We start from the raw sequence: 13,296 nt of genomic DNA, 5'->3' as shown, positions 1-13,296 counted from the left end.
AAGGGAGGGAGGTGCTTTTTTGATGACATTGTTCTACTGCCCTTTTCTCAATGTCCAAAGCAGATCATACCAATATCTGCTCTTGCTTGATGTTACTGCCAAAGCAATTATTACTTCATGTGTGTGCTTTGTGGGAAGATTTGGGTTTCTTTATAGTAATTCTTTGCAGAGATTTACCCACAATTAAGTATCTATCTCCAACCCTGAAAGGACATGGAAATTTTCTTAGCCTTACCAGATCTTCAAAGCCGTGTTTGAAACTTTTTCTTTTCTACGTTCCTTTCTCTAAATTGGCTAAAAGTTAGCATTTGATTAAAGAACAAAAATCTCTTCTACATAAAACAGGGTTTTTAACCTGAATCTTCGGAGATCCATACATGATCTTCTAAAGGCTCCATGGCACACTCTGTGTATTAGTATGTGTTAATTTCTTGGGGACTGGTTCTGTAGTTTTTATCAGATTCTCAAGGTGTTTTATGGCTCCCCAAACAGTTAAGAATGACTGCCATAAGGGGCACTAATAAAATATTAAAGCTAAAATGGATATTAGAAGTTGTCTTATGCAGCCTCCTCATTTTACAGAATGAGTGAACTGAGTTTTGAGGAAGTTTAGTGCTTTTCAGTTCTCGCAACAAATTAGAGTCTAGGCTAGCACTTAAATCACTGGATTACCATGCCTTTATCACACTGTCTTCTGTAAACAATAGGTTTTCAAAATAAATTAATAAATTATTTTAGTTAAAAAAAACTGGGAAGCCAGACCATAGTAATCATTATTTTCTAGACAACGAGTCCCTCTACAGGTTAGAATTTGGATTTCAGTTTATAAGAGATGCAGTATTTGAGATCTAAGCTTCTTACAATTTTTCTGGGATATCCTTGGTTTTAGATAATAGAGCAAGACAAGAATCTCAAAGAACAAGTCTTTCCCAAGAGATTGATATTGTTTCCTGATTCTTAAAATGAGATCAATATATGTAAGTACAGTAATGTCAGCTATATAGATTCCCATCCTAACCACACAGATTGGGTAAAAAGGAATGTTTTTAAATGAGAAATTTAACCAATCCCATCACGACATCTTGGAGTTTGGAGTGTAAATATACTTAGAGCAAACGGAGAATTAGGAGAACTATTTATGAAATAGAATAAACACAGTCACCAATTACATTAACAAGATACCTGTCACCTCCACTTAATTCTGCTTCTCAATACAGGCCATACCATACTCTTTAATGTATCCATCTTTGAAAGGAAATATTATTGCTCAAATAGAGCTTCCTTTAAGGTCACATTAAATTCTTCTAATAGCCAGGGTTCTAATATTCAAAGCATATAGTAATTCAAGGTAAAACAAATAGTAGGTAAAATCTAGGTTAAACATATAATAGTTCCAAATGCAGCCAAGAGATTTCATTTACAAAACAGATTTCTTAATATTCTATAAGAAAATTTGAACAGATAAGTTTGTTTCCATACTGTCTTCCTGACATGACTTCAGTTGTAAGGTAGTATAGCCAATAGGTGTTATTTACCTTTCCAAAGGTGGCTGCGCAGGCTGGCTCCAGTTTCTCTTTCCGGCAGAAATCTAAATAGTGAGCATAAAGGATGCACCGTGGTAAGCAAACTCCTTCACATACAATGTAATTCTCTTCAAGCCTAAGAAAAAGGGCAAAGAATTAGGTCAAACCTTTTCTTTATTTCTTCTTTCCTTTCCCCTCTCACGTTGATTTAATGCTCCTTTTGAATACAGACACTATACAAATGAGTTCTTGAGCAGACATGAGTAGACTTCTTTTTTTCTGGATAATATTAAAAATATGATCACAAGGATTAAAGTTAGAAGAGCAATAACCCCAATGAACACCTGCTAGTGCAGTTAAAATACCATGGCTAAGACAAAACCACTCCTGCCTGGTCCACATCCCAAAGAATAGGTCTTACTTCCGTATAAGTCTTCCCTGTTCAACACGCTTTGCTCTGTGATAATCAAATATGAATAGTGAAATTGAAGGTGATGGTTTTTAAAAATAACATTCTCAACACTAAACATTCTCTTACTTCTGTGTAAGCCTTCCCTGTTCATCACGCTTTGCTCTGTGATAATCAAATACGAATAGTGAAATTGAAGGTGATGGTTTTTAAAAATAACATTCTCAACACTAAAGGGCTGCCACACTTCAGGTTAGCAAATGTCTATAATCTCTTACTTTCATTCACAAACTAGTTCCAAACACTGAATAGTTAGGGAAGCATGGTGATACATTTATTTGCAAAATACATAAGAGTAAATTAACTTCACTTAAGTTTGAAATGGTACCGATCTATTTCTATCTCTACACTTTATACTGTAATCAGTACTTACAATTACCTAAAAGATCCTGTACACTAGAAACATACTGTTATTCTCTATAGATGCCTCCAAACATGACATGTAAATTCAGCTCCATATTATAAACATAATTATATAAACTTTGAAAATTTAGAAGTAATTCCACTTAATTTGGATGCCTGCAATTGCAATTACACACAATTTATATAAATGTAATAACATATATTTAAGTGTTATAAATATCTGAACAGCAGTCAGGAAATCAGAACTTGTAGATTCTACTCTCAATTTTTCTAACCTTTCAGTAGATGATATTGGCTAAAATTTACTTATACTCTTTTTATGTATAGTAAAATCATAATTACTACTATACAAGAGCAATGCAATATAGAATATGCATTCAGATTAAAACTGAGTGAAACTCTTCTAAACTCTTTAGATCTGATTTAACATGTTCCCAAGGTGCATGAGATAAAAGCTACAGGACGTGTTTCCTAAGCAGGTAAAGCATCAGACATCCATTTTTCTATGACAAAGGAAAAAAATGAATCAAAACCCAATAAAATTTGCATACATAAAACCAAACACCTAGTTGACAGTGAAAATTGAAGTTAGGCAGATTTTTCACTTTAATTTTCAATTCTACTGTTAGGCAGATTTTTCACTTTAATTTTCAATTCTACTGTTTAACATCCCCGCTATAATCTATAACCTTAAGGAAAAAATTATCAGAAAGTAAATAACTCACCTAGGCTATTTTTTTTAATTATGTAACACTTTTTTAAGAGAGAGTATGGAGAATTCAAACAAAATGACAACATTTTATAGTTTCAAAAAATATGAAAATTACTGAGAAATATTCAACTATTTAAAACTATATTTTAATGACATGCATATAATGCCCACTTTTTCACCTGGCTATTTTGATGGTGTAGGCATTATTTTTGTCTTCAAAATACTGAAAAATCCTAGACATAAGTATAATGTTAATTTGGGGTATGACTTTTTTCTTTAATTGTAATGCATTTATATTTATAAAATAAAAACCCAAGTTTGTTTCCATTCATTCAAGTTGAACTGAGTACTGCAAGTGATCATTCAAAAGACCTTTATAACATATCTGAAGTCAAAACCTTTTAGCTCCAATTATCCTAAAAAAAATAGTTGTGTCCTAAATATTTCAGATAATTAGCTCAACTATTTACTGCTCTAGTATATTCTTAACCAGTAAATGTGATATCAACTTCAATAGTTAAACCATAATTTTAGAAAGATATTTAGTTTATATTTCAAATATTTGAAAGAGTTAAGGATATAATTACAAAATTTACTACATGCAAATTGTAATTCAGTGTTTAAATAAAATAAGATGTGCTAGTTTTTTTTAAGATAGTTTTTTCTATTGTATTTTTCTAAGATTTAGATCACACTTTACATATAAACAGATCATGTAACTTATCAGCAAGTAGACATTTTTACTTTTTTGTGTCTTATTTGGAATTTGGGAGGAAATTTATAGTTCTATTTCTTCACACTACATAGGGAAGTTTAATATGTTTTTACTTTAAATTTCTCTTCCTTTGAGAATATTATAAAATGTTCTGTATATGTAGAGAGCCTACTGATAAACTCTTGGTTTTAAAAGATTTTCCACAAAATCCAATTAGTGATATTTCACTGTAATAAATCATATGTGAAAGGTAGTTGAACATTTATTTAAGTTAATAGCGTCATCTTAACTGATTTTTCTATGTCTTCTAGTTCAAACACATTTCATCTTATGGCCAATACACAATTTTGAATTTGCCCTCTACGGATAAAGGCACCGTTAAGATCCTTCCTCCTTTTAAGTTGTTTTTAAGAGTCATTTTTATAAACATAAAAATAACAAATATATAAGGACTGAATTGATTGCATGTTAAGCAAATAAGTAATAAAAAATTCATTATTGCTTACATTCGAAGAAATTATAGTTTTAGTCAATAATGAACAGAGTGATGGTTTTTTATTGCAGATCATTTTTCACCTGTACCAGAATATGTCTCTATACCAAATATTCCGTGAAAACAATTTTTGGATGAATTTCTAAGCGGTTTTTTAAACTTCTCCAAGAAAGTCTGAAGGAGAAGCAAATTGAGAAAAGCAAAGAATATGAATATTCTGACTTTAAAAATTCAACAGGTGCTTAAGGGTATCCTTGGGCGAGTCTTACCACTGCAGGGTGAGCTGAGTCTGCTTCTTTTTATCCTTCATAATCTGCGTGATGGTTTTCTTCTGAGAGAGGTGTGGATCGGTTGCTTTGGTTTTGCTGTCTTGATTGTCCGCAACCTCTTCTTCAGAGGAAAAGTTACCATTGCTTAAATGCATTTCTGATTGCAAGTTGAAAAGATGATAAAGAAAATCAGAATATACAATCAATTAATCAGCCTCTAAATGTATTTTGGCGTCAAACAGGGTGGCCTATGGGGGCGTTCAGAGGAGAGCTATGCAAAATCCCTTCGACTTAATTTCTAGTTAACAATCATTTTCCTAGGGGAAATATATGCGCGTTTGCGGTATGTTTCTCTTTATTCTCAGATGCCCTGTAAAAACTACATCCGCGTCCCAATCACGTCCCGGGACGGGGCAGAGCACTCACCGGCTTTCACTCCCACCGGCGGCTCCGGGTCGTCCCCTTTCTCCCCGCTGCCCAGCGCACCCCCGGGCTGCGCTTCAGCCGCCAGGTACACCCTTTCTTCGGGGAAAACAAGCAAACCCTTGCTCAGGAGCTGCACACAACACTCCTCCTGGACTTCGGGGGAAACCTGGGGAGAAGCTTGCACCTGCAGGAAGGCGTCTTCCAGCTCCGGGACCTTGGCCATCCTCCTGGCCACGGAGACTCGGGCACCCACCGCACGACCGGCTCCCAGCGGAGCCCCGAAGCCGGGGCGGGGCGGGGCGGGGCTGGGGACCCGGGGCCGCTGGGGCGGGGACGGAGGCTGCGGCTCGGGATTCCCCGGGCGAGGGGGAGAAGGAAGGCCGCGCACAGGTACAGCTCGGACCGCCCTGGGAACTGGGTGGGCCGAGGTGGGACTGCCTCTCTCCACCTGTCTGCCATCCTGGCAGATGCTCAGCTTGGAACTCACGTCCTCACCTGCGCTCGTCGAGCCGGAGCAATGGAGTCCCATTCCCCACATCTCCTTTCCCCTCTTCCCTCCCTTTCTCTCATCTTGCCCTGGGACCGAGCACTCTTTCCACACCCAAAGCTCCCAGAAAGAACCAAGAAAGCTCCACTGCCATCTTCGGGGGGAAAAGCGACTGTCCGCATCTCTAAGGAGACAACAAGGATGCTTCCGCGGACAGCGTTGACTCTGCAGGCCCAGGCCAGGAGAGGAGGACCCCAGAGCACCGCTCAGTCTTTGCACAACATGTCCTCGGTTGATTTATTCCTGGAGTAATCCTAGGGGATGGTGAGGGCCCTTCTCAGTGACTTGGGACAGACACCAGCGCATGCCACGAGTGTCCAGAGGGCCCTGGTCCCGGGCACAGAATGCCGGGCCTCTCTGCCCTCCAGGATCTGGCCCTGAGCTTGGAGGAAAAGATGCATTCACTCCCTACACGTTTGTAATTTAAATGCATCCCTGACAATTCCTCACCTCTTATACCTAGTAGTAGTGCAATGGACGTTTGTTGAAATGAAAAATGAAAGAAACCGCCATATTTCATTTCCAATCCAAAATGGCAAGAAAGTCATGTGGTGGAAAATACCTTGTTCTCTCTTTAAGAAGGAGAAGTCAATAGACTTGGGGTCTCTGTTGCCTGACTGCCACATACTCCTTCATTCCTTTCACCTTCTGTTCTTTTGACAGATAATGCCCTGTGCTTGCTATCTATATGCTTAGTGCTCTCCAGAAAGGGCAAGAATCCTGCTTCGGTTCACATCGCCTCACCACAACCTGCAACCTGTCACCCTCATTTGGAGCGTTAGAAAGATAAATCACCCTTGAAGTTTAATTTAATATTAAACTATATTACATCAAAATATAACATAGAAAAAACAAAATGGGACCCAAGGTGATAGATGGCTGAAGGGTGGATTTTGGGGAGGAGTAATACAATCTAAGAGCATTAACTTGCCTACGTGGCCAAGATTATGAGTGTATTTGACCCTTACCCATTTTTTAGCACCAATTATGAGAAAGGTACCACCTCTCTGTCAAAGGTTTTCTCCTTCGCTGTACCTCCAGAAGCTGGGTCCAGGCTGGGGCCATCCACCCATCCAGGCACCCAAAGTTCTGAGGCTATACCACCACCTCTCCCCACAACCTTGCAAATCTTGCAATCTCCTCTACCCAGTCCCCCCACCCCCAAAGCCTCAGAGTTTTCTCAGTCTGTGGGGCTTAGCTCTACAGTACTGAACTTTAGAATCTTCCTTCTTTACAGAGACACCCTCAGACTCATTTTGTAAAGGAAGTCGTAGTGGTTAACTGTACACAACAAGACTCTGCCCACTTATATCACATAATCAGAAGAAAAACATTCAGGAAAATTACTGGGATTTAACAAAAAATTTTTTAATAGCACTTGATATCCAGGTTGATTGTGTGTGTGTGTGTGTAAGTCATACAGACACTAAGTGAATATCTGGCACTTATCCAGAATTGATCAGTGAAAACACAAACCATTTAAGGCTCTAAATGAACTTTTTGCCTTAATTTTAAGTAAACTCTCTGCCTAACAAAATAACATGTAAGTTCTTTGTACTACTGGTCAGAAATAGAAATCTGAAAGACTTACAATAAGTAAAGAAATTGAACTACTAATAAAAACACTTCCAACATATAAAAGCCTAGGACAAGATGGCTGCAATGCGGAGTTATACCAAATGTTTAAAAAAGAGTTAATGCCAATCCCTCTCAAACTTATGTGATGCAGTAAAAGTGGTGTTGTGAGCAGGGGAAAAAAACCTTCTATCATCCTAAATTGCCATCTGTGATAATTATAATTTGACCTCATGAGAACAATGTTTTAGAGACGTAATAGTGATAAGCAAGTCATAAAAACCTAGGCAGGAAAATAGGTAAATATAGAGAATGATCTTTTAAAATAGTGATTCTAAACATTTTGTTTTTTATATTCCCATTAAGAAATTTGTGTAAGCCATAGATTCTCTCCCCAGAAGAAAAAAAAGCATACACATACACTCACATACAAAATTCTGCATGCAATTAGACAGATCCCAAAAAAAGAATATCTAAAAAAAGTTTATTCTGTTTGAAGAAAATAACACAATGATATACAAAAAGGAGATTCTTGGAAGTTCCCAAATGACATTATCTTCCTGACTGGAGGCACCACATTAAAGGGGAAAGGAATTTGGAGTCCGATACATTAGCATTCATTCTCTTTGTGACTCTGCGCACTTATCCTTTCTGTTTCTTTCTCTCTAAATTGGAAAAAATAGTACATTATCTGTAGCAGACTCATGGGTGCTTGCCCAGATCCTCTTGGATCCCCCTCACATTTTCAAACCACCCTTTCTCCAACTTCAACTTCCTTTTGTTTCCAGTAACCAGCTCCACCACGAACACCACCTGAAAGCACCTGAGACTCTTCTTTGGAGGAGCTGCCCTTGGCTCCTGGACCACCATTGCCCATAGGCAGAGCGAGCAAGCACCTCAGTGTTTATACATCCCCTGGGTAGCCCTTAGCCAATGACTGATGACTAAGGAGAATAAAAGTCCAGCTCATTAACCTCATGGTAGATAAATCTGAGTTGCAGTGTACAATCCAGAGCTCCTCTGTGGGATCAGGCTGAAGCATTCTCTGCTGGATAATTCCTGGAATCCCATCCTTGTTTGGCTACTTCCCCTTCTCTGTCCTGCTATCCCTACTCCTTTACCTGTTTCTCCTAGAAACACTTTCTTAAAGATCACATTTGTAGATGACTGCTTGACTCATGTTCTGCTGACATAAGACACCATATTATAGTGCTGATGTAAGAATTAAATAAAACATTATAAAAAGAACCCTAATACAGTGCCTGGAACAGTAAGCATTCAATAAAAGGTACCTAATATTTTTATTCTGAAACTTTAGATCGCTTTCAGTGCTCATAGGCAAAAAAAAGAAAATTTTTTCTTTCATTGCAGAATGATTCTGAGAAACATCTTCCTCCTTGTCTAGACTCTGAGTGTAGTATGATCTGCAGTGACCATATATTATGAAACTTTCTTCTGTGAAAGTTCATACCTCACCTAATTTTTTTTATGTTCACCAAGATTACTTTTTAAATATAGAAACTACTTATTTTACCTTCAGGTAAAAAATTTCATGTTGTTGCTACATTCAAATAAAAGTAAGATCAGTTGTGAACCTAACGACAGATCCCCCAAATACATGAAGCAAATACTGATTTTGCAAAGATGCTAAGACCAATCAATGAAAAAAGAATAGCCTTTTCAACAAATGCTGCTGAAACAACTGGATATCCACATGCAAAGGAAATCCTTTCCACATGAATCTGAAACTTTTCTTCACACTATGTACAAAAATTAACTCAAAATGGATGAAATCTAAATATAAGAGCTAAAACTGTACAACTCTTTTATTTATTTTATTTTTAAAATATTTATTTATTTATTTTTTTTGGCTGTGCTGGATCTTAGTTGTGGCACGCGGGATCTTTTAGTTGCAGCATACCAGCTCTTAGTTGCGGTATACATGTGGGATCTACTTCCCCGACCAGGGATCAAACCCAGGCCCCCTGCATTGGGAGTGCGGAGTCGTACTCACTCAACCACCAGGGAAGTCCTAAAACTGTACAACTCTTGAAAGGAAACCTGCGGAGTTGTACTCACTCGACCACCAGGGAAGTCCCTAAAACTGTACAACTCTTAAAAGGAAACCTAAGTGTAAACCTTCATGACCTGAGACTAAGCAAATATTTCTTAAATATGACACAAAAAGCACAGCAACGAGCAAAAAAGATAAATTGAACTCCACTAAAATGTGTGCATCAAAGAACACTAACAAGAAAGTGAAAAGGAAACACCCAGAATGGCAGAACATTTAAAAATCATTTGCCTGATAAGGGTCTAGAATCCAAAATATATAAAGAGTTGTTATAATTCATCAAAAGATAGCAGCCCAATTTATAAATGGACCAAAGATTTGGATAGACATTCCTCCAAAGAAGATAAACAAATGTTCCATAAGCACATGAAAAGATGCTCAATATCATTTTTCTTAGGGAAATGCAAATCAAAACCACAATGAAATAGCACTTTACTCCCACTAGGATGGTTATAATTTTTTAAAAGGAAAAAGAAAATAAGATGTGGAGAAATTGGAAGTCTCATACATTGCTGATGAGCATGTAGAATGCAGCCACTGTGGAAAACAGTTTGGCAGTTCCTCAAATAATTAAACATGGAGCTACTATATGACCCAGTAATTCCATCCCAAGATATTTACCCAGGAGAATTGAAAACATATGTTCCCATCAAAACTTGAATACAACTGTTTATAGCATAATTATGCATAATAGTCAAAGCAGATACAACCCAATGTCCATCACTATTGAGTAGATTAAAAAAACTGTGGTATATTCATAAAAAGGAATATTATTCAGCTATAAAAAATAAAGAACTGATATATGCTACAATATGGGTGAAACTTGAAAATATAATGGTAAGTGAATGAAGTCAAATATAAAGGCCACATATTGTATGAGTCCATCCATATGAAATGTGCAGAATAAGCAAATCCATAAAGACAGAAAGTAGATTAGTGATTGTGAGAGGCTGGAGGTGGGAGTAACAGGAAGTGACTGCTTAATGAATATGGGGTTTCTTTTTTGGGTAATGAAAACGTTCTGGAATTAGTGGTGATGGCTGCACAACATTGTGAATACGCTAAAAGCCACTGAATCGTACACTTCAAAATGGTTAAAATGGTGGATTTTATCTCAATAAAGAAAAAATATTTAAACAGGCAAGTTCAGGTTATAGGATATCTTACCAGATAAGAATGACTACTTAGTCCAAGACTTTGCTATGAAGAAAATTTACAAAGTTTGGACAAACTTCCCAGGCTTATTCTCAAAATATGAGCTATTAGTTTTGCAATTTTCCTATAAATTTCAGCTAATTATGTCTACATTCCTTCTTCAAGTCTAATTTCTTCCTCCTTCAGTCTTGAGTGTGCCATGTTATTTTTTCCTTCCTTCCCTCCTTTCTCCCTCCCCCACTTCCACCCCTTTCTTCCTTGTTCTTACTGCATGTAGGATGAGAAAGAAGTACTAGAAAACAAAGAACAAAGAGGAGATAAAGAAAGAAAAAGGATCAAGAAATGGTTGAGAGGATTGAGGGAGTCAATAAAAATAAAGATGAAATATGTCCAGTTGGTTAGAATTTAGTTGATGGCTGCAGTTTAGATGCAGGCAGAACCGTTTTTTTTTTTTTTTTCCATAACTGCAAATCAATGTAAAACGTCAATTAATTTGGGGAAAAGCCAGGAAAACAGGTTTCAAGGAAGCTATAGCTGGATTCCATCCGGGCAGTGATCAGGACCAGGAAAGGGAACGTGCCCTTGGAAATGGGATAAATGGCAGGTATTAATGTTATTTAAAGGGAGGATCAACATTGCCTGGTGACAAATGGACAAGTCTTGCATGAAAAAGAAAAGTTATTTCCCAGGTTGCAGTTTTTAGGAACTATGAAATAAAACAAAATAAAATAAAATAATTGCTATGTAAAATAATCACTCAGCTCCTTGCTTGACACTGAGCCAGAATTCACTGTAGCCATTGCCAAACACAGTTACCAGACAATTTCATGAATAATGGTTACCTCTTTTACCACCATCATTTCAAAGATAGACGAGACTTAAGCCTGAACTGAAGTCAAGAGCTAATAACTCAGTCCTGAACCAGAAGTGACTCTACTGAGAGAGTGCTGCTCAACCCCATTCAGGTGTCTAGACATTTCATCAGATTTTCCTAAGGGCCGTGATAAGATACTCTTCTTGCCTTGTAACTCTCCATACTATAAACCCTGCTGAGTGACTGATGCTAATATGTTTATTTCTTACTTGATATGTTGTTTAGAAAAGTAAAAATGCCAGGATAGAGAGTACATATGTGCGTGCTAGGTTACTCACTTTATTTTTCTCTAGATCAAAACTGTTTCAAAACAAAATTTAAAAAGCAGGGTAAATCTTATCTTTAGTAAAATTTTGACCTCTGGTTGCTTATAAATAAAAGATATTTATATAATTCTAGGGGTGCATATATACATGTAAAATATATTAAAGCTTGAGAAATATATATATATTTATTACAAAGCTCCTGTTAAAAATGGAGAGAGAGTGTATTTCAGATATTTGAATATTCACTTCTTTAGTTAAAATAAAATCACTCTACTCTTATTGAAAGTTACTTTGTTCAACCTTAACATCCAGTGTCTCTGGTAACCTTTATCCTTCACATGTAAATAACCACTTACTTCTCTCTCCATTTCAAATACAAGATAGTCTAACAGTCTTTTTTTTTAATATAAGACCAATTGTATGTTTGCAACAGTGAAGAAAATAGATTAGATTAGTCCATATATAATAGTAAATTATGTACTACTTTATGTGTATTTGAGAACTACTTCTTACATAGTGTTGTAATAAATACATATAGTAAAAAGGAAAAATATAACATGCAAATCAAATATTAGATGTATATGTTAAACCATAGCTGGTACATAGTAGATACCTATAAATATTTATTACAAAAATGAATGGAAAGTGGTAGTAGTTCTCCAACTTCTCTTCATTCACAAATAAATAAGACATGATTTCTCTCTTTCAATATTCTCAATGAATTGGAGGAGGCAGACAAATTAGAATATAACAAGATAAATACTATAATGGTTACATGCACAAAGTGCTCCAAGAGCACAAAGGCAAGAGTGACCATCTCAGGCAAGGGCAGCCTCAGTCCAAGGAGGACAGTCAGAAAGCTTCACAGAGAACATCTGAACTAATTTTGAAGGATTGGTATGCATTCACAGGTGGAAGACAGAATAGAGTGTACAGAGGCACAAAGGCAAGAAAGGGCTAGTTGGTGGAGTCAGTAGTTGGGTGTAGCTGGAGAATAAGGAGCATCATGGGACACGGAGGATCATGAATTGAGGTCAGATGTTGAAGGGTCTTGTTCAAGCTACGAAATGTATAGTTTATTATAACTAAAAACAACAAGTCACATTGAGAGATTTTAGGGAGAAAAGTATAAAGCATGAGTGAATTGTGGATGAGGAAGGCTAGGAAGACCAAGTGATAAAACAAAGGCTTAGACTAGAGCAACGGCAGTGAAAATGGAAAAGAAAGGAGTGATTCAAGAACATATTGAGGATGCATACATGGTGATGGTGATAGATTTTTACAGTATTGGCTCCTAATGCATTCTCCATTCATACTTTTGGGTAATTCCTTCCTATGCTGACTCTGAACTTGTCTATTAGCAAACATGCAAGCAGAGGCTTGAAAAGACTTATGCACTGGGCTCCACTTCTGTTGCTGATGCTGGAAACCCTGAGATACCACCATGTGGCCAAGGCCAGGCTAGCTTGCTGTAGACATGTCAGACCCATCACTCCAGCTGCCACCCAGAATTAATTAATAGCAAGAACCAACTGCCAGACACATGAGTGATTTAAATGAAGCCATTGTAAAGTAACCAGCCTCCAGCTGACTTGCCAGTGAGTGCAGCTTCATGAGTGAGTCTCAGTGAAGCCCAGTCCAGCTGAGCTCAACCCAAATTGCTGACCCATAAAATTATGCACTAATAAATGATTGTGGCTTTAAGCCAGTAAAGTTTGGGGTGGTTTGTTACACATCAAAAACTCACTGATTGAGTGATGGATTGGTTATAGCCTTGCATATCACAAAAAGTTGGTTGAACTTTGAGACACTGAAGTAGCAGTAGCTCGTGGGAA

General features: G+C 37.2%; 1 protein-coding gene across 1 annotated transcript in view; it reads right to left on the bottom strand.

Moving 5' to 3' along the window:
* The window catches only part of RFX6 (regulatory factor X6), a gene marked incomplete at both ends in the record, with an annotated part of 56,570 nt that extends 51,377 nt beyond the window's left edge, over window positions 1–5,193 (bottom strand). The window contains 3 exons of the mRNA XM_079716376.1: window positions 1,536–1,659; window positions 4,545–4,701; window positions 4,971–5,193. Of these exons, the coding sequence (XP_079572502.1) occupies window positions 1,536–1,659; window positions 4,545–4,701; window positions 4,971–5,193 (504 nt within the window). The remainder of the gene's footprint in view (window positions 1–1,535; window positions 1,660–4,544; window positions 4,702–4,970) is intronic.
* Between the last annotated feature and the right edge of the window lie 8,103 nt (window positions 5,194–13,296).

Source organism: Hyperoodon ampullatus (assembly GCF_949752795.1).
Source record: "Hyperoodon ampullatus genome assembly, chromosome: 12".
Classification (NCBI taxonomy): domain Eukaryota; kingdom Metazoa; phylum Chordata; class Mammalia; order Artiodactyla; family Ziphiidae; genus Hyperoodon; species Hyperoodon ampullatus.
The sequence above is the reverse complement of the archived record's forward strand: the minus strand, read 5'-3'. Positions and strand labels throughout refer to the sequence as shown.